Source organism: Chelonia mydas, chromosome 8, assembly GCF_015237465.2.
Source record: "Chelonia mydas isolate rCheMyd1 chromosome 8, rCheMyd1.pri.v2, whole genome shotgun sequence".
In the NCBI taxonomy this organism is placed as follows: Eukaryota; Metazoa; Chordata; order Testudines; family Cheloniidae; genus Chelonia; species Chelonia mydas.
This window is the reverse complement of record NC_057854.1, coordinates 14,645,411-14,672,383: the sequence shown is the minus strand read 5'-3', so window position 1 is coordinate 14,672,383 and position 26,973 is coordinate 14,645,411. Positions and strand designations below refer to the sequence as shown.

At 40.8% G+C, this 26,973-nt stretch overlaps 1 protein-coding gene across 7 annotated transcripts in view; it reads left to right on the top strand.

The window, feature by feature from the left end:
* The window catches only part of P4HA2 (prolyl 4-hydroxylase subunit alpha 2), a 57,314-nt gene extending 31,253 nt beyond the window's left edge, over positions 1-26,061 (top strand). For 3 of the 7 annotated variants that reach the window (XM_037906828.2, XM_037906829.2, XM_007053558.4), the window contains exons 7-15: positions 2,661-2,860; positions 4,267-4,443; positions 9,519-9,589; positions 13,220-13,319; positions 14,906-14,959; positions 17,187-17,252; positions 21,257-21,325; positions 22,214-22,310; positions 23,682-26,055. In XM_037906828.2, the coding sequence (XP_037762756.1) occupies positions 2,661-2,860; positions 4,267-4,443; positions 9,519-9,589; positions 13,220-13,319; positions 14,906-14,959; positions 17,187-17,252; positions 21,257-21,325; positions 22,214-22,310; positions 23,682-23,752 (905 nt within the window). In that variant the 3' untranslated portion in view covers positions 23,753-26,055. Of the gene's footprint in view, positions 1-2,660; positions 2,861-4,266; positions 4,444-9,518; positions 9,590-13,219; positions 13,320-14,905; positions 14,960-17,057; positions 17,118-17,186; positions 17,253-21,256; positions 21,326-22,199; positions 22,311-23,681 lie in introns of all 7 variants that reach the window. The other 4 variants (XM_043520826.1, XM_043520825.1, XM_043520827.1 and 1 more) reach the window with 4 other exon arrangements.
* Positions 26,062-26,973: the final 912 nt, after the last annotated feature.

Below are 26,973 nucleotides of genomic sequence, written 5' to 3'. Positions count from 1 at the left end.
CTTCTTAGTAAGAGAGTGAGCTATAGGTTAAGTCATATGGGAAGGAATGATTGTACCTGGTTGTGTGACCTAGCCGAGCTGAAATGCAAGGTACGTATTCTTCTCCAATTCATGCCCTAATCAGCTGTGCTATGTGGCTATACACTGGTAAACAGCTGCTGTCTTTTACCCCAATGTTGGCTGCACCCCAGTAGGGGGCAAAGTGATCTTTACACACACATACCAGCTTAACTTTAGAAAGCTCTTGAGGATCAAAATCCCCATATAAATGTGAATGTATATTATTGTTAAATACAATCTTCTGTGCCAGTGCCTGGGCAATGTCTGCAAAGCACAAATAAATCGTCCTTATCACTATCACACAATGGGACAGATTTGGCAGTGGCTGCTCAGAGAGGCTCAGTGGTGTTATCAGTGTAAGGAGGCTTGGCCTGTACTTGCCTGCACTCTTTGATGCTATCTAGTATGGTTAAATAAGTAGAGCCCTGCAAATCTGCGGATATCTGCAGATGCAGATCGAAATTTTATATCTAGAGCCCTGCAAATTTGCAGATATCCACTTGATATCCACGAATATTCTGCAACCATAGATATCTGCATTCATAGACCATGTTTGTATCTGAGCAGAACTCTATAAATATGTGCTCTCAGGAAAGCTCAGAATTATTTACAATATAAAATAAAACCTGGGCAGAGGGGAAATTGTTCTTCATGTTTGTCTCAAAACTGCATGAAGCTATTAATGAAGACCAGGGAATTATTTCTTTCTTGGTTCAGACAGCTAAAATTTATTGATGATGCCTGTAGACACATCAAAATTGATTTAACCTAAATCCCCACAAGATGGAAGAGGTCTAATGCTGTTAATATTGTAAGATAACTCCTTTAATAAACCTACTAGATGGCACAATCCTGAAATTTTTCCTAAAGATTGGCTCTTACCAAAACCCTGGAGGTGAGTATCCCCAAACTTCTGGAGATATTCTTGTCCAGATCTGAACTTTGCAGCTCTGATCCATCTTTAGCCTTCACTCAAGGCAAGATTGTGCCTTGCACATAGAGCATGGGAAGGGTGGGGAAAGAGGGCTGTGTGGTAACTGGACTAACTCAACCAGACCTCCTTCTTAAACCTCCAGTATGTGCCCTCCTCAGAGGGAACTCTGCTGTCTGTGGAGAGGATGCAGCATATTGCCAACTTGGCCTGGCTGGAGCAAAGTGGGAGTGAAGGTCATGGCTCGGACCTTACCCCAGACATTCCCACTCTCTTTGAAACTTGCAGTGCCCGTGTGGGTGCTGGTGGGGACTGTGTTCTCCAACAGGATGACAGCCAGTTCTCACAGTTCCTTCTTTCCGTGGCTGTGCACAAGGATTCATGTCAGGATAGGGGACAATTAGTCTGTTGCAGCTCTCTCACCTCTAGAAGAACATGTTAAGAAATGAAAGAAAAAGTCACTCTGTAGGAATTACTTTTAGGCGGCTTAACACTTTGCAGTACCTTCTTAATCTCGGTCTCTAATTGAAATGGGAAAAAAGAATTTAGCCTTACATTTCAACAGAAATCTGGGAGGATATTTGGCTTAACGTGAAGGATACTTCAGGTTCTTGTTCTGAACGAATCACAAGGAAGAAGATATTAAACAGGTACAACTGGACTCCAGAATGTTAGTTTAAAGCTGGATTGCAATGTACAGCACATATTGGAGATTCAAACAGCCACATGCCAGCCTTTCATATATCCTCTATACCTGTCAAACAATACATGCCAACCTTTCATATATCCTGTATACCCGTCAAACAATACCACGTTCAGTGCTCTCTCAAAAACTTTAATGTCACTATATCTTTCCGTCTCCAAGCGTGTGCATTTTAGGAGTGCTGGATGAGTTGGTATTACCAGTTAACATTAAGAAATGGATTGCAGTAACTATTCTAAAGGGCAAAAGAGTTATTTTAAGAAAGTGAGAATCTGCCCGTTCCTCTCCCATACACAGACTGGCTTAATGAGCTCTCTGCTACTGCGTTAACGGAAAAAATTAGTCTGTTTAATAGAAATGGTTGGAAAAAAATATGAGGTTGTCTCATCACACATGAAACTTTTGCATCCTTTTGCAGTTTAGCTTATATGAGTCCCTGACAGTCATAGGGTATCGTCTCACTTATTTATCTATTTAGTTACTTTAATTATTGATCCTTGAATGACTTCTATGGGTTCAGGGTTTTGGGGAGGGGGGCGTGATTCTTCAGGTTTGGAAATAATGAACGATGAATTCTTTTATTTATATGCTACTTCCATCGTGTGCATATACATATATATAATATATTTTTGTTTTTATTGTATTTATATTTTATATAAAAACATACAAATAAAGTTAAAAGGATTACAGCCACCTCTGCGGGAGGACAAAAGAGGTGAAGAAACACCTTGAGCTCTCCCTTCGATGTGTACAGCTGATCTGGCTTTCAGTTCTCATGGATTTCAGAGATGGGAGCCCATTGTGTATGTTTGCACCTCTGTTCTAAAACAATATCTCGAGGGAGGCTGGCACGGGCAGGATTGCTGGTGCAGTGTTGATGGGCTCAAGGCTTTCTCTGGCTAGATTATTGAGTTAGGACGAACGAATTCCACTATTTCTTTTTTCTTTTCGTTCCCCCCAACCAAGATTCTGCTCACGAGAGGGCAGGCAGCAACCTGCGATATTTTGAGAAGTTGTTGGAGAAAGAGAGAGTGGCAAAGCTACTAAATAAGACGTCAACGATAACAGAATCGGCCACACAAGGTGGGCTTTATGAGAGACCTGCTGACTATCTGCCAGAGCGTGATACCTATGAGGCTCTCTGCAGAGGCGAAGGTGTGAAAATGGTGAGAGAAGTACAAAGTGCTGACTTGGGACGTTCTTTCTACAGTACATGTTGCTGTATAGACTGCCAAGGGCTGTGTCCTGATAGTTCCTATGGCTTATAGTAAAGTTTTCAGTTTGATTTATAGTGTTCCCTTCCAAAGCTACTTTCAGAACACATGCTTCCTGCCAGATGCCACTGTCCCAGCAAGTATGTAACTGTGCAATCAGCAAGGGGTCTGTTTTCAAAAGTCATCCCTTTCTATTCAGAAATATTCTGGGGAAAAATTAATAATGGAATAGAAAATGTCTGCCTGTGAGGGGAAAGATGTGGTAGATAAATTGAATCAATCGCCGTGGTTGTGGTAGAATTTAAGTGACTGACTGGAATCTCTTTACCATGATATTATTGGAGTTTCTCTAACTCTGCATTTGGGATGCAGAATAGTGGGAACTCTGTGATTATCCCTAAGTGGTATCTACCTGTGAATGTTGACCTCTTAATGGTGGCCTCTGTATAGAAACAGAATCCATTAACTCTCTAGCTGTTCCATCTCATGTTGACCCCTGAGTTCTTTTTTTAATTATTATTATTTAAGCAATCTGCATAGTATCAATTTTAAAAAAAATTCTCCTCTTTCCCTATCCCCATCATTCTCCTATAGACTAGCCCAGATGTTTACTTTTCTCTGCCGGTAGATGGTGAAAAGAACATAGTTTTGAGGACTCTCTTTCTCCTTCTATACATAGGAAGCCTGTAGGCTGTGGTTTCTTGTCCCCTTTAGGTAGAAACTGCCCTTTCTGACTGAGCTGGGTTTCTGTATGTATAAGCAGGCTCACTGATGCAGGGCTTAGGTTCTTCCTAATGTGGAGTCATTTAGATATTGCACTTGGAAGAGTTGAGAGCATGTTTCTTAATTAAGTCCACACTGGAACTTCCAGCTGTTTAAGCTGAAATCAGTTGTCTCTATGGGGCAACCATTTTGATCGCCATCATAGAGGGCAGAAGGGAGTGGTCTCTGATACCTGTCTTCAAACGTGGTTGTAATTCCTAGATTAGACACTGCTTTGGGGTCGTCTGAGTTTTTCTTTTCTTTGGTTCAGCAGTCTTGCTGCAAAGCCTTACATATGAAAAACAGAATTGTAGCCAGTTGGCTACTTGCTTTGTCATTTGGTTTCCATAACCTGTAATTTATTATGATTTATAGAGGGTAGAATGTCACAGCTGTTACTCAGTAACATAGGGGAGAAAAGACTAGTCACTACTCTTTACTCGCAGAAGATTGTAAAGTAACAAATTTTCTAGGCCAGATAGTGTGGACATTCAGTTTCCCAATATCTTCTGTAACACAGTATAGAGGACACTTTGGTTTTGGTCTTAAACATTTAAAGAAAACAAATATATGTGTGTTTGGGGCTTATATTTCAGACATCTCGGCGACAGAAGAGGCTGTTCTGCAGGTACCATGATGGAAACAGAAATCCCCACCTGGTCATAGCTCCCTTTAAGGAAGAAGATGAATGGGACAGCCCTTATATCGTCCGATACTATGATGTCATGTCTCATGAAGAAATAGAGAAAATTAAGGAGCTGGCTAAACCAAAAGTAGGTGTCCCCTGTTCTGCTGTTTCCATCTCACCAACACTTGCTGTTTCAGCACTTTATCTCTAATAAGGAAGACTAAGCAAGTGGATTCAAAATGTCTAATTTCACATCCTGGATTATACAATGCAGCTAAACTATGTGCAATGAACTTAAGGGTAAAACTTTCAAAAGCAACCTAAGTGACTTAGGAACCCAAGGCCCAGTTTTTTAAAGGTTTTTAGGCATTGCTTTGCTTAGTGTTTCAGGGCCTAAGTTTCATTTTCAAAAGTGACTCATAAGGAGCCTAAGTCCCATTAATTTTCAATGGAGACTTAGGCTCCTAAACCATTTTTGAATATGATGCTTTTGAAGATTTTACTCTAGGGCATAACAAACAAGAATTGGAGAAATAATGTTGCTTCGGTTGTTGAACGCTTCCTCTTTTGTTTCTTGGAGGTATATTTTTATTTGCTTTATTTGCTTTTGTTGTTGTTGTTGTAAAAGCAATGTATTCCTCCCTAAAACAAAGTATGTTAACCAGTATCTCAGTCTGATCTAGGCTGTGTTTCCATTGATGAATGGAGCTGCAGTGTTCTTCTGAAGTCACTGGTATGTCTTATCACAGAATTATTGCATTGCATAAAATAGAACAAATAGAGCATGCTTTTGTATGCTCAACAATAGCTTACAGTCCTGAATGCTGGAACTTGTTATGAAAGTGGAGTATTGGTCAAGGTGAGGGCTTGACCTACTTCTCTTCCAAAGGCGCTTTGGGATCTCTAATGTCTACCTGGACAGCTGGGAAGAAGAGGGCTTGATTCTTCAGCACCCCCTTCTCTGCTCTAGGGTGCATATCAGATGCAGTGCCAGCACTGATTATGGGCTCAAGTCTTGGTGTGGTATCTTTTTACCCAGACTCTAAGTTGTAGTGACACCATATATCATAAACAATGATATACTGTGTTGTACAGCTAATATGAACCTAATGTTTCTTTAGCCGGTGTAGTTTTCCGGTGCTGCAGTTGTCTTCCTTTACTTGCTAAACCTCAAAAAGGAAAATAATGGCAGCTCAAAACCAATACTAGATGTTAAGCTTGATTCATTCTGCTTTGCAAAGTCTGTCAAGAAACTAAAATTAAAAGCATTTGTATTGATTGTTATATAATGAATTATTCATGTTAATCGTTTCTTCTAGCTATTGCTATAAACTATGCAATTAAAATACCAGTGAGGATAACCTTTCTGCATGTATTTCTGAATGAAATATTTTAAGATATAATTGGAAATGGAGTGAGAAATCGATACCTTTTAGGAACATGAATTATATTTAGTAAGTTTCTGAAGCTAGATTTCTGTGTTTATCAGCCAAGTGCCTTGGCAGAAAATGTTGTTTCTCTTTCAAGACTCGCACCTCCATGAACTTAAATCTTTTTCCTGATGCTTCACCATGGCATCATGCTGTAAAATGGTCCTTGGGACTTCAAAAGCTTCAGATAAAACAAAAATTCAAACTAGCCTCTATCACTGGAAATTTTTTCTAGTCCGGCAAAGCAAATGGGCTATAAATATAAGAAGACAATAATTAACAATTGACTTAATTTAGTGTGTTTGCTGTTCAGATTTCATTTATGAAATCACTGCCGGGTCACATGCACCGATTTTACATCAGCGTAGCTCCATTAACTTCAGTGAAATTACTCCTGATTCCTCACGAGTATATGTGAGATCCGGATCAGACCCAGTGTATGTAGGTAAATGTAATAGTTTTAGATGAATTTATAAATATTCCTACATAGTTGTTCACAAACTTAATTTTTCAGCATCTGTCTCAGACCTAACTGCTGGACTTACTTTGAAACCCATGGTGTTATGCCCAGAAGGGTGGAAAATATAACATTATGATGGGATAATTCCTAAATAAAATAAATCTAATTTCAGCCAGGAAACTTTATTCAGTAATCACTTAAGTTTTACAGGCAGAGCTCTGTGAGGTAGTGTGTTACTATCTTGGATTTGGAAAGGTTGGGAGTTCCCAAGTTATCCCTAATATTGTAGAATATCTCCTCGAGAAATCTCTCCTCCCAGTTCCAAACATTATCTGCAGGTTTAAATGTGCCAAGGCTTTGTTTTTGAAGAAAAGCAACATCTGCGTTTGAGAGAGGGTAGCTGTTCAGGGCGACCAGGTGTTTTTCATGCTCAGTTTGCAAAGTACAGTCATATTTTCGTCAACTGTTAAAATTGCTTTCTAAACTAAATGAATCTGTTCCGAACTATCAACTGAACTGCTGGAACAATAAAACTGTTAATTGTAAAAGGCATGGATTGCACTGGGACAGGTGTAGCATGGAAGCATATTAAATGTAACTGTAAATTTTAACAATGGCTTCTTCGTAATACAGATGTGCCAGATTAGACAAAGGTGCATCATAGAGAGGAATGTATAGAGCCTCACTGACCTCTCACTTATAACGCACAGTCATCCTGGGTTACAGGAAAAGCTGTGCTGTTGAAATACTGAAGAAGCCGCCTGGGGCAGGGGTGGAGAGAGAGAAAACTGAAAGAGAACTGAGACTTCTGCCTGAGAAGAAAAGCAGTTGTGCTGTTAAGTAGGAAAGAATGGAATTTATAGTAGAGCAGAATTTTAATGAAGATGCTATAAAGCCCAGAAACCATAGAATGCACACGTTGTTTGTGTATTGGTTTAGGAATGAAATCTGGGGTGTTTCTGTTTTGTTTTTAATCCACTATTATTAATTATATGTTGTAGTCAGGTCTACTATGAGCTGAATACACATTAAAGTCAAGAAGACAAGATTTTACAGAGAAATGGAGTATTCTAGCACCACACAAATGAGATACCAATTAATAAGTTTGTAGCCAGGCATATTTTAGCTTCTCTTCTTTGTTTAGGTCAACTGGTGACCACAGAAAGAAACCATATGGAGAACCCAAATGAAATAGAAGGGTAATGAGGAGTTTGGCAAGCTAAATTATATTACAGAAAGCAACACTTCATTGTCCAAATAAAGAAAAACATTGTCAGCCTGACTTTCTTGCTTAATTGATCTTTAAATATTCATGGTAAATAGGCCCGATGGGATCTGAGTTACTACAGGGAATTCTTTCCTGGGTATCTGGCTGGTGAATCTTGCCCATATGCTCAGGGTTTAGCTGATCGCCATATTTGGGGTCGGGAAGGAATTTTCCTCCAGGGCAGATTGGAAGAGGCCCTGGAGGTTTTTCGCCTTCCTCTGTAGCATGGGGCATGGGTCACTTGCTGGAGGATTCTCTGCTCCTTGAAGTCTTTAAACCACGATTTGAGGACTTCAATAACTCACACATAGGTGAGAGGTTTTTCACAGGAGTGAGTGGGTGATATTCTGTTGTCTGCGTTGTGCAGGAGGTCAGACTAGGTGATCATAATCGTCTCTTCGGACCTTAATATCTATGAATCTATGACTTATGGAGCAGAATTCTGGAACAAAATACCAAATTAGTCAGAATTATGGGGAAAGTTGTGCCAAGAGCTGTGGGTAGAGACAAGAAACCTAACAAGCAGATTGGAAGGGAAACAGGAGAATGACACATTTGGGGAAATATGAAGGAAAATGTGATTATGCATTGGAAAAAAATACAAAAGTCAAGAGGGATTGTGATTGAATGGGGGTGACATGTAAGTAAGTGGGTTTGGCACTCTTCATCTTCAAAGTGATATAACTTGTTCATCCCAACAGCATCCCTGTAGTGTAGGTGAAACTTTTGCATCTTACAGATGGAGAAACCGAGGCACAGTGAAGTGAAGTGACTTGCCCAAGGTCACACAATAAATCGATGTTAGAGCTGTGATTAGAACTCAGGAGTTCAGGATTCATTCTGCTAGGCCACAGTGTTGAACATTCTTACCTGATCCAACAGCATATACATCCCCAGCCCAACACTCTTGCTCCCAGCACTTGTGCCTAATAAACCCAACACTAAGAGAAACAATGAGCCTGTGCACTTCCACTGAGGCAATGTCCATCAAGTACACAGGTTGAGGGCTCCCTTGTTCTGAGGAGTGTGCTCCCTTGTGATTTCAGTGAGCTGGATCCTGTGAATTCCTCAGTTGCCTAACCTACTTCATAACAAAGTCCTTGTTTTTCTCACCCACTCCTTGCGAACACCGAATGCTGTGGAAGTAGATAAAGGGAATTTGGGCACAGGCCTCTGAAATGAGCAGGAGTCGAGCTAACTCTAGCTTTAGTAACGCGAGATTTGTAGAAGCGGGGATTGTGCGAAGCGAGTGGGAAAAGAACGGAGAGAGAGGCTGTTGTCACCTTGTATTAGATAAGAATAGAATGTAGACTATAAGAGAAATTGGTGAGAAAAATAAGATATCGTGAAGGAACGTGTATAAACAATATGCAGCTGTTGCTCATTATTGTCCAAAATAAAGGTATAAATGCTTGCTTTAATTGTTTATCTTTAGAGAGACCTGCCTGGGTGGGGGAAACCCTGTGTCCTAGTGCACTCTCTCCCTCTGTGCAATTGCTTGAGATAATAAAGTATATCTGACTTGCTGCACCCAATCTGAAGAGTGAGAACTGTGTTTTTCTCCGACAGTGCAATTCTTATGATCTACCCCAGCACGCCTTTGAAATAATCTGGCTGAATCCAGAGAATATCCAAGAGTTAACTTTCTTTCTTCTCTGTCAGTAAGGACACAAACTTCATGGGTCATTAATTTTCTGTTGTTCCTTCTTGCTGATATCGACCCAAGCCATACTTCAGACAAAAGTACTTTCCAAACCTATTAGTCAAGCAACCTCAAATTATAGCTTTAATGGATACCATGGTTTATGGAGCCCCCTTAGCCAGATTCTAATCAGGAGGATGACCGCTATAGCTCATCCACGTTGCATCATAGACTGTTCTTGTGTGAAATCAGAATAAGGTCCAGATTGAAGCTAAGAATTTCACCCAGAAATATATCTAACCCAGGAATTTGGAGTCTGACAACTGGGGAGGGAAATAGACAATTGGTAGAATTTTGAATTTTTTTTTTTTAAACTGTTTATTCTTTGTTAATTTTGTCCTTGGCATTTCTTTTGACACAGTTGGCACGAGCCACGGTACGTGACCCCAAAACAGGTGTCCTAACAGTGGCCAGCTACAGGGTGTCAAAAAGGTAAGATGACTGTGAAAGAACTTGCATCCTACTGTTTTGTCTTCAAGCTCCACTCAACCTGAATGGAGTGTTGTAGCTGTCACTAGTCCATATGCTCTTCTTAACATTCTTCCCTTGTCTGCCTGCTTTCATTGACAGTGTAGAATGAAGAATGCTATCTATCTGATTAGATCGCTTTAATTGCACATACTGTGTTTTATACTACATCTAAGATTAGGCAATGAGTTTTATGGCCTTTAATTAATGCTTTTTATTTTTGTATTCTGGAGGTTGAATGTGTGCAAATTCTGGTGCCTTAGATGCTTTACGAGACTCATAAACAATAGCCTCTATTACTTTAAATAGCAGTAACACTGATATTAACTATAAAGATACTTTAATTCTGGATTTAAGGATTTATGAATCCTTATGTTAATGTACAATTTAGAATAATAGAATAGAAATTTATTATGCAGGGGTTTTTTTGTGGAGCGTCTATCCCAGCTTTACTGATCTAAAAACACAAATATTTTTGTCCCTTTCCTTCTGGCAACAAGAAGACCTGTACCAAATGGTTTTCAAACAAAACTCAAAATATACAGTTTGGAATATCGAGCAGTATTATAATACTTTGCACATAAAGTCTCACAAAAACCCTGCTGATGCTGAAAATTGTTATAAAAGTTATGTTTCTAGAGATGTTAAACCTTCATAGATTAATATATTTTAAAGGTCAAAAGGGACCATTGTTATAATCTGGTTTGATCTTTTGCATAAGCCAGGTTATAGAACTTCCCTGAATTAATTACTGCTTTAAGTCCAATACCTGTAGTTGAACTAGAGCAGCGGTTCTCAAACTGTGGGTCGCGACCCCATTTTAATTTGGTCGCCAGGGCTGGCTTAGACTTGCTGGGGCTCAGGACCGAAGCTGACGCCTGAGCTCCACCGCCCAGGGCCGAAGCCAAAGCCCAGGGACTTCAACCCTGGATGTCACGGCTCAAGTTATAGGTCCCCTGCGTGGGGCTTTAATGCCGCCCACCAATCCCCCGGCACCCAGGGCAGTGGGGCTTTGGCTTTGCCCCACCATACCTAGGGCACCAAGGTTTGGGCGGGTTCAGGCTTCCGTCCCCCTTTCTGGGGTCATGTCGTAATTTTTGTTGTCAGAAGGGGGTCGCGGTGCAGTGAAGTTTGAGAACCCCTGATCTAGAGCATATCTATTTAGAAAAACTCCTAATGGTGAATAGAGAGGTTTAGAAACTATACAATGTAACCACGTCAACACCCCTTTTAAATCCCTCCATTGCCTTCACTCTACTGCATCAAGTTCGAGGGTCTACACTACAAACTTGCATCAGCACAGCTGTGCTGCTGTAGTACTTCTGGTGAAGACGACCTAAGCCAACGGGAGAGCTTAATAACTCCACCTCTGTGAGAGGCGGTAGCGTTGTTGACAGGAGAAGCTCTCCCACCGACATAGCACTGCCTACACAGGGGCTTACGGTTTGGATAGCTACATCACTCAGGGATGTGGATTTTTCACACCCCCGAGCAATGTAGTCATACTGAAGTAAGTGTGTAGTGTAGACCTGGCCTTAATACCTTCTCCAGGTTCAGGGTAGGGCTGTAATCCTCTGCCATCTGTTTCTAAAGGGAAGCATATTATATTTCCTTTTTAAGGTTAATGAGTTTTATCTCCTGCCCCTCCCTCGTCAAGTTCCTGCAGAGCATTTACTCAGTTTCTAGATGAGTGCTACGCGGGTTGCTGCCAGAGTAAGCCAATAGATTGTAAATGTGATGAGGAAGGGCAGGAAAATCTTCCAGCATTTCAAGGCAAGATTTCCCTTGACTTCAGTGGGCTTTATGTCAGGTTCAGGGAGCTCAGTTGCTTCTCTCTATTGCATCATTTCACATGTTAAGTTCATCTTCTCAAGGAAAAGGACGTTTGTTATTTCCCTTTGCCTTCCCCCAGTATCAGGAGGGCCAGGACTGTGGGTTTCCTCAGGCTTAAGGGTGGTTGTGCTACGTTTCAACTGTGTCATGCACATTTTCAACCTCCTAGTCTTTTGACTATTACCTCTACCCTACTTCCCTGCATGATGTTTTCCACATCCTTTGCTGGCTGTTTTTTCATTTTTCTCATTCAGGAAAATCAGACCTCTATAGAGAGTATCCAGCATACTGCAACACAGCAACTTCTGAGAGGGAAGTCTTTTTTGTAATCCAAAAATCAATCAGATTTTGCACCTAGACTACCAGAAACTTGCACCTATGTTTCCAATGCTAAATCTCAAGGTGGAAATGTTCCCTGGAAGTTTTGCTTAAAGGCCGAGATCACAAACTGAGCCATGTGCTAAAAACAGAATGCAGTGATTTGGTAAGGGGAGCAGGGAATCACAGTGATGTCTACATCTTGTGTTATCTTGGGCAGGGATATCTGATGGACAGGGCAGTCTGTGGTTGCAGGACAGGTTTTAACAGAAGGCACAATGTTTTTTTTTTAAACTAGTGGGTAGATTGGGTTCCTCTTATCTAGCAGTTGGCAGAACAACTGCACATTTCAGGAACAGCAGACATGTTTCTGTGCTTAACGCAACAAAGGTTTGCACAGCAGCCAGGTCAGTACAGCTTCAGCTGATGTTGATGGGTTGCACTGGCCCAAAAAACCCATGTGCTTGTCTTTACTGTCTGTACCCTGTGGTTGCAGTCTCTTCAGTCCTCTTTGCCAGTGTATGCAAGAGTAACATTTTTCAAAACAAACCAACTTCATCAGCATCACAAGCCTGCTAAGCTGCATTCTTCCTAGTTTGTGGGTTTTTTTTTTTTTTAGATGAGCACAAGAGCTGTAGCCCAACACTCGGTACAGCTAACTCTGTAACTGCCACGGTGGTTCTGGATGCACGAGAAACACCTGTCAGAATCTTTGAAATCACTATAGACCTTGAAAACCTGCAAATCACTCAGCTTTTTCGTCTATCAAGATTTTATGTAAGGGAGCACCTTTGCCGCTGATATGCTTAAGCCACATAAGCTGGGGTGGCTCCAGCTTTTCAAAGGTTATTGCCTTTGATTGGTTTTTTGCATATATGTTTTGTCACACTTTTCAGCAAATAAATAGTATCAGCAAGTGGCCAGAACCTCAGACAATGAAGCCTAAAATGTCTCAAGGTGGGGAACTAAATTCAGAGAAAAGGGGAAAGGTTTGGCTTGTGTGTGTGGATAAAAATGTTGATGGCCCTTTGCTAGGCCTGGAAGCTCTTTCCTCTACTTTCACCTTCTAGGTTAGAGAGAGAACACCCACTTTTTGCAATTTTTATTGGTAAAAGTTGTACTATATCTGTGCAAAAACAAAAACCAAAGCCTTTCACACCTGCCTCTGCTGTCTGTGACCGAAACTAAATTTGAAGTACTTCGCAGATGGCAAAACCTTACAGAAACCACCAAAAGTTCTGGTATAGAGTCATGTGGTAAAGCTGTGTCTGGCAGAGTGAAGGTGTATGCAGTGTAGTGGGAGACGGGTTGGTCCCAGGATATTAGAGAGGCAAGCTGGGTGAGGTAAGATAATGAAGTAGGGCTGTTCTGAGTCGAACATTGGATTTCTCATCTTTTTTTCTTTTTTTTTTCTTTCTCTTTTCCCCTCGCCTCCACGCCCAGTTCGTGGTTGGAGGAACATGATGATCCTGTTGTTGCCAGAGTAAATCACCGAATGCAGCATATCACGGGATTAACAGTAAAAACAGCTGAACTATTGCAGGTTGGTTCTGATATTTTTTACCTGGGTTAACACCGCAATGCTTTGTAAGCAGCTTCCACGCCTGTCAGTCAGGAGGGTCAGGATTGGGCCTGATGTGGAAGTGGGTATAGGAAGGGGATATTTTCCCAAACATCTCACTCAACAGGTCTCAGAAGGCCTAAGCGATGCAGAACTGGCACATTCCCATGGTGTGGGTGGACAGGGACCCCATGAAGAGTGTCAGCATAGGCATTCCACTTCCTGCTACAGAGCCGTGCAATGGGTCAGTTTGCTCTCCCTGTGGTTAGCCAACGTGGAAGGATAGAGGGCAGCCAAGGAATAAGACGTGGAGCCAGAGAAGCTGCAGCACTGGCAATCCACTAGCCAGTCCTGCCATTTAGAGGGAGGTGCAGCAGCCCCACCCCCGAGAGGAGGATTCTTTTTCTCAGTTTGGCAGCCACGCAGGTCCATTTAAAGTGTTCTCTGCACTTACGGGCTTTGGGCAGGGATCCAAGATTTGGCAAAAATAAAAAGTCTTTAAATGAAGATTCCTGGTTGGGAGGAAAATAACATTCTTATTGCTGTTGCCTTTAGGACCCTCTAGAGAAGGATATGGAGACCGTGAGCCCAGTTCACAGCCCTGCTCCAGCCCTTTTGTGCTATTCTGATGATACAAAGGGAATGTGAATTGTCTGCATCTTGTTCCTAGGGAATAGCCCTGCAGTAAGGGGTTCCATAAGTGGCACAGAGCTGCCAGAACATCTCTGCATCCCCCTTGTAGACTGCAGTTTTGGAGGAGTGTCAGAGTATGGCTGGAGCACTGCTACTCTCTGGCTATTGTCAGGTGCCAGATAGTCGCTTAGTGGCTGTGGCTGCTGAGTAGAGTACAGAACAACCCTGAGGCTGCACTAAATCATACCAGGAAACAGCTGAGGAGGCGAAAGGTAGTTTAAATCCACCTTTGACCCTCCCTGTCCTCCTACATCTGCGTGTATGAAACTGGCCATGCATGTGTAATGCACACACTAAAGCCAGGCTCTCTAGCTGGAGCTGTAACAGACTCACAGCCTCTGTGGATCAGGCACATAGGGGAGCACATAATACTCCCTGGCCAGTGGATTATATGTGTTTATAGAAGTGGAAAGAGGTGGTGGACAAGCATGTGAAAAATCATTGTTTCTCTTCTTTCATTTGTTTGCCTCTTGCTATAATAGTCAAACATTTGAACAGAACATTGCCAAAGGACCAGTACTTCCAGCTTTATTTAAAAAAAAAAAAGTTTCTGCTTGATATTTTAAAATAGTTTCTGAATTGGTCCAGCAAGGGAAGACGGTTATAGTGACCACATTCAATTAATTAGATGTCCCTTCAAAGTAATAAAACATTTTCCCCCTTTATATTTATTTATGTACTCGTGTTCATTTTGTGATAGAAAAAGTGTGGATTAAACATAACGTGACAAAATAAGAGTGCAATGCAGTCCTGTCTAAAGCCACTTCCTCTCCGTGGGTGGATATGGCTTGGGTCTTTGCCTCCAAGAAGAAAATATTTGTCTTCCCAACTATCTAATTTGCAATTAAATGTGTTTGTTTCCCCCCACACCCTAGGTTGCTAATTATGGAATGGGAGGACAGTATGAGCCACATTTTGATTTCTCAAGGGTAAGATCACAGTGACAAACTCATTAATGCTCACATTAATGCTAAATGCAAATAGTACTTTAAAATAAGGTTCGTTTTGAGAGATGATATAATGTTTGTTTTCATGAAAAATTATTTTAATATTTATTAACCTAGGGCCTGACCCTGCAAGGTGGCTAGTGACCTCTGCTCCTGTTCGCTTGGGTATTTAACAGCTTGCAGGAGGTACTTGGAAACTTGCAGAATTGGGTCTCTGAGTACCAGGCTGAAAAAGACAGTAGTAGTTCACGAGTGCCACCTAAACGCAGTCAGTGTCCATGCCAATCCTACTGGGGAGCTATGGTTTGCTGTCTTTTTTTGATGTATTCCATTTATAACTGCTTGGTTTAAACCAATGTTTTGTTAGTGTGTTATGGTTAAATCCGAATTCAGATTCTGGTTCTGAATTTGGACCCACTAGCATGGACTCCTGCACCCATCAGAGTCCCACTGATTTCAGGAGCACATAGTTCCACATTCATGTTTCTGAATACAGGATTGAGGCCTTCGTCAGCATTAAAACAAAACTTCAACACTGACCACTCGTGTTCATTATCAAACTTTTACTGCTCATAAACAAGTTTTGGCTTGCTAGCTTTACTGAACATCACTTTCCTGTTAACTTGGAGTCTGTGTAATCTCTTGATGCAAATAAATACATTTAAATCCTCGTTTGAACTAAAGGAGGTTGATAGAATCTCAATAAAGAACGCAAATTAGCCGTCAAATTGGCCAACATAATCTTTACTCTTGGATTAGGCACTTAGGGAGGAGCCGCACTTGGAATTTATCTGGTAATTGCTGCCAAAGTTAATGCAAGGCAACAATTAGACTCAATATGGGTTTGGTCTGGTCCTTTCCACTCTGTGTGCATTGCAGATTTCCATATTTCAATCTCCATACAAGTTTGCAGCTCTTTGTTTGCTCACAGAACTTTGTACAGTGATTTTTTTAAATTATTTTTTAATATAAAAGTATGTCCCACTTTGAGCATACTGTCAATCACTCAAAACTTTCAGACCTGTTTTTAGGAACCAAAACTCCAAAATCTTCACACAGGCTGCATTTGGCAGAAAGGCTGCAAGCCTGTCAAGGTCCAAGTTCTAAACATTTTCTTATTAATTTTTGATTTCAAGTTGATTGTGATTTAAAACATACACAGTGCCTTTTGTGAACTCATTTCAGGACAGACGTGTATTCTTGCATCCAAAATTGATTTGAAATTGTTTATATTTTTGAATGTTTTTTTTTTTTTAATCCTGATTTCCTCCATTCCCTGTCTAATCTTTGGGACTTTCTTGTTTGTTCCTTCGTAACAATGCATCTTAACATCTTCTGGCTGAAGTTCCTTACTGCTTTTGGCACTTGAGACATTGAAATAAATTGTCACTTGTATTGTTTGAAGGTGGGTGATTGATGCCACTCCTAAACAATAATGAATGAGGCTCCAAAGCATTTTCTGGGGATTAATGATAAATTGGGATTCTTGTTCCATTCATTAATCCCAGACAGTTGGAAGTGTCTGGCTGGTGTCATTACTGCTATTATAACCTGTCACAGTTAGCTAAAAATACTCTGCTCCTTTTCCCAGAGCAGAGTATATTATATGTGGGAACAATTGGTTAGACCTGCACTGTTGCAGCTGCATCAGACATTTAGGAGAACCAGGAGTCTGATACAAAGCCCACCAAGTGAATGGGAATCTTTCCATTGACCTCAGTGGGCTTTGGATCAAGTCCAGTAATACCAATACAGCTGCCATCCACAATGAAAATGTCATAAGGGTTATAATATTTATTTGCAGAATGTTTGTGCTCTATGCCCTAAAATTTCCATTCAGACGCTTCTGATTGCTGAAGAACTGTGTTGATTCAATTCTGCGTATACTTATCCAATGTGCACATTGCATGCATTTGCAAACCTAGTTTGGCTACAAGATGTAATGCCTTTATATGCGACTCCATATAAAGTGTCCACATTTTGTGCCAAACTACTGGAATTGTTTTTGCAGAGAGCTACACGCATGTAACATTAGTGTGAGCCTGTTTGGAACCTGGGTTAAAGTTGTTATCTATTACAGCGACCCTTTGACAGCACACTCAAAACGGAAGGAAATAGGCTAGCAACGTTTCTTAACTATGTAAGTACCTCTGTGTCCTTGTTGTGTGTGCTCTTGAAGTTTGCAGTTGATTCTCATTTAATTTTATAGAAAGATGAACCTGATGCTTTCAAGCGTTTAGGGACTGGAAATCGTGTGGCCACTTTTTTAAACTATGTAAGTATGATAATCCTGTACGTGTCGAGTGATGCTTTCCGTAGCATCACATTTAGAAATAACCAGTTGTACAAGCTGTAATACAGGCTCACTAAAAAGCTATAGCATCTGAAAGTGGGGATTTCCTTGTTCTCACACCATCTGCTGCTATCACAGTTCAGTATCTCTTACCCCGAATGTGGAAAACATAATTTGAATAGAGACTAAATGTTTCTCTTGTTTACACTGGAACAAATCCATTGGCTTCACTGGATTTGCACGGGTGTGAGAGGAGAATTTGACTCAGAAGTTTCAAAGTGAAACTTCGAAAGGGGCTGAGTGACTTCAAACGTAACCTTTCATTCAGCATCCTGGCCATCAGTTGTTTGTCAAGGGGACTTCCATCTTTTTCACCGGTGTCTGATAGCACTTGATGTTGTGGATCTTCTGGCAGTTTCCCCTTTGTAACCCTGCGCTCAAAGCTAATATACAGTAGTGTAGTTATTACCTTTGCGAACGGAGACATGACTAACGAAATGCTACTTCAGTTAAGAAACTCTGCTACAAATGCAAGTATTGAAAATAAAGTAATGTTAGTATGGTGCATTTCCAGCATGGAACCTAATGGCCATATACACTAGATTACCATGCATCATCCCCACTGAAATTAATGGGAGTTCTGCAAGCAGATTCCAAGCTGTATATGGCCCTGGGTATGCTTTCATGGCTGTTTTATTCTGACAATGACATACTACAGTTATCAGATAACCTCTATTTATTATCTCAATAGTTTGGGTCTTCAGTCCTGTTATATAGTATAGTTTGTGGGTGATACAGGGTAGGTGTCACCCCATTTGCAAAATGTTTTGAATGAGCTGATATTTCAAATGTCAAGTGTAGCTTGTAAAAACAACCAGAAACAACCTGACTGAAACAATGAAACAGTTGTCCGAAACAGTGGTCCCAAATGGGTCTGTTAGTTAGGATGAAATTTCAGTGGCCACAGCTCATATTGGGCTTTTCACATTTTCTGACTAACCTTGACTGAGATTAAAACAAATAAAAATTACATACATTGTCAGTGGTACATGTACAACAGCAAATGTCCCTTATTATATGACATGTACAGCATGTCAGCATGTCCAAGGTGCCTATTATAAAAGATTGTTTTGTTGCTAAAACGTAGGATTTTAATTTGCAAAGCTGCATGCACTATGCTTTCTAGATTGGGCAGAGAGGGAATTGGCCCCTAATGCCAATGGCATCTTGTGCCCTTTTATTGTAGGTACCAAACTGGGACACAAAAGTAATAATAATATTACTCTTTAAGCAGAAAAACAAATCAAAATGAGAAAGTGTGATGTCAATTAGGATGGTAATATTTACAAAACACAAGATCCAATCCTGCTCCCATTGGTGGCAATAGTGGTTGGGCTGTTGACTTCAAAGAGAGCAGAATCAAACCCAGTTTTATACCTCTTCACCTGGGCCTGATCTAAAGGTCATTGAAATCAGTGGAAATACATAGAGACGTTTCTGACCCATCAGTCTTCATCCGCAAAGGAAACCTGCACAACACTACAAAAGATGAGCCTGAACAGATGGACTGAACAGAGACACTGAGTTTATGGCTTATTACATCAATCTGAAATGCACTAACACCCTCTTTTTGTCCTATGATTGCAGAGGTGTTAACAGGCCACTCCACCTTGAATGGTTCCATAGAATATGTGCTAACTACATATGCTAAACTATCTGTTCCACCTTGGGTTTAACTGTGACACTGGGAGTACCTTTCCCAGACCTGAAGAAGAGCTCTGTGTGGCTCGAAAACTTGTCTCTCTCATCAACAGCAGTTGGGCCAATAAAAGATACTACCTCACCCACCTTATCTCGCTACATAACATATACATGTGAAGTGAACAAAAATCTTTGGCTTCTTTAAGAGCCCTAAAGGATGGACCAAGCTTAGATGTTCTGAGGATCACCCAGACCAGTAAGGGATTCTCTCACTTCCTGCCTTATAACTTTGGGTGCCTTGCTGCTATGGCTCAAAGCCCTGACACCACTAGCAAGCCTACAAGCATAAAGGTCTCACCCTGCCTACCACCAGGCTACTGACTCTGAGCAGCCCTTCCCGTTCTGAGTCCCCACATCCATCTACTCCAAGTTCTTAGCTACCAGACACTAAGACTCTTCCCCTGTGGTTCATCACCCCTGAAGGAGTGAAACCTGCTCCCCTGTTACCAGCTAACTTTGGGGGACACACTCCACACAGTTTGCACAACCTGTTTGGGGGTAAAAATAAAAGGTTTATTTAATAGAAAAACCACAGCTTCAAAGATGACATAGTAAGGAAGACAAACACATACAAGTTACACAGAAAATAAACATAAAGACCCAGCCTGAGGTCTCTACATTTACACATCAGATAAAAATCCCTTTTCTAATACAACTGCCTTTTGCCTTTGCTCAGTTTCCCAGCATGCCCCCTAGCCCCAAGGTGGGAATCCAGTGTTCACAGACAGCCCCATGTCTTCAAGACTGTCCCTCAGTTCTGGATCCTTTCACTTCAAACCCTTTTCCTTTTAACAGGGTTTGCGGGGGTAGGGGTCTTTCTCTCAGGTCTGGTCTACACTACAGACCTTTACCGGTAGAACTACATTGCTCGTGAAATGTGAAAAATCCACATGCCTGAGCAGCATAGTTATATTGACGTAACCCCCATGTAGATGGCACCATGTTGGAGAACCTCTCCCACCGACATAGCTACTGCTTCTCGGGAAGGTGGATTAACTACGCCGACAGAAGAGCTCTCTCCCATCGACATAGAGTATCTTCATTAAAATGCTACAGTGGCTCGAGCTGTAGTGTTTTATGTGTAGATCTCTCCCCAGACTGTGTTCATTTATGGTGAAGGAAATTCCCTCCTTTTTCGTTGTAAGGAGAGTGATCACTTTACATAAGCTATTACTAGCAGGAGAGTGGGGTGGGGGGAGAGAAAACCTTTTGTAGTGATAAACACCCATTTTTTCGTGATTTGTGTGTATAAAAACAAACATCTTCTGTATTTTCCACAGTATGCATCCGATGAAGTGAGCTGTAGCTCACGAAAGCTTATGCTCAAATAAATTGGTTAGTCTCTAACGTGCCACAAGTACTCCTTTTCTTTTTGCGAATACAGACTAACACGGCTGTTACTCTGAAACCTCCTTTTTCAGTTTGGCGAGACTGGGGTTTTCTTTTCAGTTTCAAGTTGTTTCAGTGTTTTCCCATTAACTCAAATGGTCCACTCTCATCTTTGCCTGGCTGGACAATGGATGGGTCCTTGAAGTTAGTTCTGTGTAAACAACTAACTTGGGAGGTGTACATGAAATTGTAGTACCAATCATGAGCAAGGATACGATGAGGTAATGAATTCCATGACTTTAACAGATCTCTGACTTTTTTGGCTTCTGCTTCAGCCCCGGATGGTGGGGCTCAGGCTGTCAGCCCCGGACTTTGGCTTCAGCTCTGCTGTGACCATACCCTGACTTTGTCCTTTCTACCAAGACTGTTCTGTGAATTTTGCTTAATTTTACTGTGACAAAATCATATCCATAGTCAGGAGCATATTCCACATACATGAATACATAGATTCAAAACCAGAGCCTGTATACATATCTCATAATGACCATCAAGTTCAGAACATTATAAGCTTTCATAAAAACCTTAATTGGCATATTTTTATATACAACATTGTATACAACCACTGCTTATTCTTTGTGGTTCAGACTCCCTCTTCTCCCTTTGGGGTGTCTGGACCCTGATTGTTATATATAAGTCTTGTGTGTTCTGTTCACATTTCAAATTCAGCATCCTCCATGTAATTAATTGTCTGTTTATACAGTATATGAGTTATAACTTTGTGTTACCACTGGTGCTTTGGGCACTTTTATAATGGTTCAGTGGTTGTGATTTGCATGCTCTGACATTGCATCATAAAATGTTTGTGTTATGGTGACTTTGTTAACTTATTTTCCCAGATGAGTGATGTAGAAGCTGGAGGTGCTACAGTTTTCCCAGACTTTGGGGCTGCAATTTGGCCCCAAAAGGTAACAGCTGATTTATTTGTATATAGTCCCTCTCCTCTTTCCCCACATGCACACTAAAGTTTGTGAAAACCTTATTGCTTTCATACACTTACATGGTACGAGTGGTAGCAGTGACTTACTTAGAGCTGCCCTAGATTATGGACATATATATTGCCATTATAGAAAGCAACGATACCTGATTCTGGGTGGCTGTAGAATGGCAATCTGAACAATTTCTACAAAGGGCAACTTTTAACAGGAAAGGAGTTGCATGGAGGTAAAATTACCCCCTGCTCCAGACACAGTACACCCATACTAGATATTAAACACATCATCTGCCCGTTACTTAGGGTTTTCCTTTGTTATCTTAAATAAGAACAAAAAGCAACCTCATCTTGAGCTTCCCCTTTAGCATGGCAGTACCTAGTTTTTCTCCTTTCAGGACTCCCTTGTCCCTGTCCCTAGTTCCTTCTGACTTATAAAGAGTCCCAACCAATTTATATGCATGAGTTTGAGCTAAGACTTGGCTGCCCAAGCAAGTTAGTACAGCAGCTGTGGCTCTCTTATGCAGAGTTGTAGCTCCTGACATCCTGTCATAGGAATGAAACAGGGAAAACTTGGATCAATTTAAAGAAAGATATAGACAGTCCCATAAACCCAGAGTGCACTGTGGCAGGGATGGAATGAGAGGCTCTTTATTTAACAGATGTGAAGCTCAGAAGAGCAAAGAGAAAGGTGAGATAAATTAATAATTGGAGCTTAAATTATTTAATTTTGATATATTGTCAGCAGTGAGCCGTAAGCTTGAAGTTACTGAGAGCCAGATATTTGGTGTTTTTACTTTCTCTCTCACACACACATTCTGAATAGTTGTGTTGAACTTTGTTTAATCCAGGCTTTCGTTTTCAGGGGACAGCAGTGTTTTGGTACAATCTTTTCAGAAGTGGCGAGGGTGATTATCGAACAAGACATGCAGCTTGCCCAGTATTAGTAGGCTGCAAATGGGGTAAGTCATTGTCCTCTACTTGCCTTTAGTAACAAAAATCGCAAGCTGTCTAATAAATTCCCCTTTCAGTGAAAAGATAATATTTGAACTCTCTTCGAAAAGGATTCTGTAATTGTGGCATTGCCGTTTTAACTTTTGCCATTTTGAGTCATAAATACACATCACTCCACCAGTGTTGTGTCAAATAAAAATCACACGACACTCAGTTATTGCATTCTCTGGTCAATGTTGTGAACATCATTTTTTTTCATGTTGAGAACACTTATAAGGCTGCTGTTTCCATATTGTAGATCTCTAGATCCAGATGCCATGAAAATCAAGGATGATTGGGGTTCAAGACGCTGATCCTACGAAAACATATAGATGGACTTAACTTTAAATGTGCAAGTAGTCCCACTGAGGTCGGTGTGACTACTTACATGCTTAAAAGTTAAACACATGTATAAGTGTTCGCAGGATAGGACCTAAGTACTTACAGAGGTCCCTTTGTGGTCATATCCCCAGGTGACATACTCTGCCTGGAATATAGAAGGTGGACTCGTTAGCTGAACTGGTGACCTGGAAAGTGACAATGTAGTTTTGACTAAATAGTATCTGAACAATTTCTACTGCACTGACGCTTCCAGAGCACCAGAGAAGATCAAATGGAACCCAAAGAGAAGAGCTTTTTCTGCAATGTACTTAGGAATTGGTTACTTTCAAATCACCCTAAGTAAAGCAGTTGGCGTGTGTGTGTGTGTGTGTGTGTGTGTGTGTGTGTCTCCCAGGTAATTCTAACCTTGCACTGGAATATCTTCTTCATCATTACCTATTCAAAATAGACAGTTTTACAACATGTTCTGGAAGTAAATAGATTTTGACGTCAGGCCAATGGAAAGTGAATTCTACCTTTGGGCCTCAGATGTTCACCTCCAGACTGTGAACAAAAGTCCACATCCTCAATCCTCTATCCAGCTGCTTTGTGCTGGAATATAGAAGGTGGATTGATTAGCTGAGAATATTTATGGGAATACACAGAGGTCTACACCACCCATTCTCCCACTCCAGCATTAAGGGCATTGCAGAGGGAGAATTACCAGAGCACCCCACACTGGGGGCTGATCCCAAATTGGCAGAATAATGCAAAGGGGAATGTTGCCACCATAGCTGTAAGTTAAGACTGACCCCAGAATTGGGGAATTGGAAAGGTACCTTGCACCCCCTCCCTTGAGTCTCTTTAGCTCTTGTGCGGGAGAAGGAGGAACACAACCATCCAGTTCAACCACCTCATTTTATTAATCCAGACAAAATTTCATCGCTAGAAACCAAACTTTGAAGGTTACATACAGGCTCCATGTACAGTTCTAACTAATTTATCTCTTTGTTCCACAGTTTCAAACAAATGGTTCCACGAAAGAGGGAATGAGTTCTTAAGACCTTGTGGGTCAACAGAGGTCGACTGAAATCCATCCTGCTACTAGCTCTTCCTTTTTTGTCCCTTTCTTTTTCAGTTCATTTCTAAGAAATGATCCATCTTCTATTATGAAAGAGCTCTGGCACTTTTTAAAAAGAATGTAACCTCTATAAGTGTGAAAGAAGCAAAAGGCTGTAATGACTTGGCAGTACTTGGTAACTATTATTTCCCCCACCTCTCCCCCAGTTTCACCTTCTCACCACACCTTCCCAATTTGTCTCTTCCGTCATAACAGTGCAAACAGCACTTTTGGCAATTCAGTGCATTTGAGCGCCTGGTCTTGTGCCTTTCATTCCTCAGATGTTTTAGGTGTTAAATATTTCATTGAGCCAAAGTTTTGTGTACGTGTTAAATTTATTGTATTTCTGTGGATTGCAAGTTTTAACAAATAAATGCTGTTTCAAAAAAAAAAAAAAAAGTTGTTCTCTGCTGTGAGCTTGTGTCTAATGCTGTGTCCCAGCTTATCTATGGGTCTGGGCCATTTGCTTCATTTAGAAATGTTTATGATCAAATTTGGACTAGCACTTCGGAGCTCGATCACACAAGGTGCTGAGCACCCACACCTCCTAGGGAAACCAGAGTGAGCTCAGGTTGCTCAGTACCTTGCAAGACTGAGCGTGTAAATTGGTGTAGCTGTATTGAAATCTTACAACATGCTTACAGTGTTGTAACTTGGCCTGGGTTTTTCCTTTGTCTGAATTGACTTCAGTGGATGCGTTGCTTGAATAAGAACCTCCAGGTTTGGGCCCGAGCTTACTCCAGTTAACAGAATCGTCACTTTCATTTTTAAAATAAGAAATACAAAAATATCTACAACACAATAAACTCCTATGCTTCCATTATCTTTAGGAAATATTGTATATGGGAAACCTAAAATCTTTGAAAAATACATAGGTAGATTTATGACAGTCTCTAGTTACGATTTTAAACATTTTCATTATTTTTGTGTGGTGCCTTCACATTTTTGTGACTTTTTCATCCCAGAAGTATACGTTTCCTTTGCATAGTACTGTGCCTTTTTGCTGCAGGAAGCCCTGATCTAATAAAGCACTTAAGCACATGCTTAACTTGAAGTCAACGGGACAACTCACAAGCAAAGTTTAAGCACGTGCTTAAGTGTCTGGATAGATTGGGGCATGTGTTCTTGTGCTCAAGTCATCATTTTCTTCTGTACCAGACACACAAGGAGCCAGATTTCCGGCTGCCTTGCATCTTGTGTTGGTCACTTAACACATGTGAAGGGACTGTAAAGTGCTTCCAAATCATAATGGTTTCATGAAGGGGCAAGGGCTAGAGGATAAGACTACACAAAGCACAAGACAGTAGAAATTGGGGCCAAATATCTGTATTTAGGTGCTTTACAATTTCTTCAAAAAGTATGAGATGATTACTTATGGGGAGTGAATAGCACAAAAGTTCTAGCAGAATTGAGAAGAAATAGATATGTTTTGAGGGAAAAATTAAGAAATACTGAGCCAGATTGTGGCTGACTCTTGTGCAGATGTGCCAGGGAGTTGACTTCAATGGGAGTTCTTCTGGCCAGTACTGGTATGAGGGTGAACGTTTTAGAATATTAGTGATTTCAAGTGAACTCCTTAGAGTGAACAGTAAAAACCTACATTATTGCTTAAAGACTATGGGCATTGACATTCAGAAGAGACTTCAGTGAAAGAAAATTCAGTTAACTTGCCGTGTCTAATTGCACGCATAATGTCATCATAAGATGAACATTGATTTCTTCTCCATTGTAAGGTAACTGTTGAATGAACTAATACTTAAAACAATTATCTGTCAACATCCTCTTGAGGGCTGGAAGCACTACACCTACTAGATTGTGTTCTTAGGGAAAGAGCAATTTAGAGAGTATTGGATTTCATATGGCAGGTATAATGGACATCACCCTCCCTGGTACGATGGTAGGATAGTGTGGCTCTGATTCAGCAATAAACTTCAGCACGTGCCTAAATTTTAGCATGTAAATATTTCCATTGAATTCAATGGAATTACATGCTTAAAGTCTGGCACATGCTTAGGCCTGATTCTATCAAGTACTAATCATAAGTTTTAATTTCACCATGAGTGGCAAATATACTCTTGAAGAGAAGGCTGGAAGGTTAGATAAACGAATAGAGCTGATGGAATCATTCATTGTGAACGATATGGGTGGGAAGCGTTGTTCATTGAATAATTATCTGTGAATAAATCGCTTTATCCTACAAAGAGCTGCAGTAAGTAATGTGAAATCATAAGCACTTTCACAAAGCCTATGGTAATAAATGCAATACACTACACTCTGCATTTGAAAATCTGAGTGTATTTCTCAGATTGTTTGAGTGTTTCTCAAAGCTGGGAAAGTGTTGTCCCAATTTTATAGATGGAAACTGGGGCATAGTGTGGCTATGTGATTTGCCCAAGCTCACATAGTGAGTCCAATGGCAGTCAGGAACTGAATCCCAGTTTAGCTGACCCTGAGGGCAATCCCCTTTAATCTGCGGTGTCCTTTCCACAGTACTCTTGACTACAACTTGGTCGTTTTTCTGTAATCTTTCACGGCTCTTGTCCAAAAGCGTTGCTAAGAATTCTTATGGTTTCCAGCTGTTTCTTCAGAAAACTCCACTGATGAGCTGTAGCTATGTTGGTAAAATCTCTAAGCACAACAAAAACACAAGAAATGATGTGCTTTGTTTTAGAACAATGTATGCAGCATATAGCAAACCCACAAACATTTGGATGAAACAGAGATGGGCTAAAACCTAAGATTTTAACTCCTTTGAATTTCAGGGTGTGGGAGAAGAATCTATCTATTGTAGCTATAGATTTCTAGAACGACCATCACCATGGTATGTATATAGGCTCCAACAGACCAGATCAGAACTCTAGTCAAAAGCTGCAAGTCACACCATCTCAACCAAGAGGGCTGGGATAGGCAATTGGGTAATTCAGACACCAAACTGACTTCTGTTCACTTGCTCCTGTTTTTCCCGGTAAATGCCTATAATACATAATGGATACTCTCACCTAGCCTTTAGCCTCTCCTGCAGAGAAAGAAGTGGAGTGAGTGTGTATGAACCCACAGGGCATGGTCCTTCATTATACCATGTACAGTATTCTCTTATAGCTCATCTGATTTGTAAAGTATTGATCTATTAGGTCTGGAGAGTCTGGGCTTTTCTGCAAAACAATGTCTCAAACTCCTGGGTGTCAGTAAAC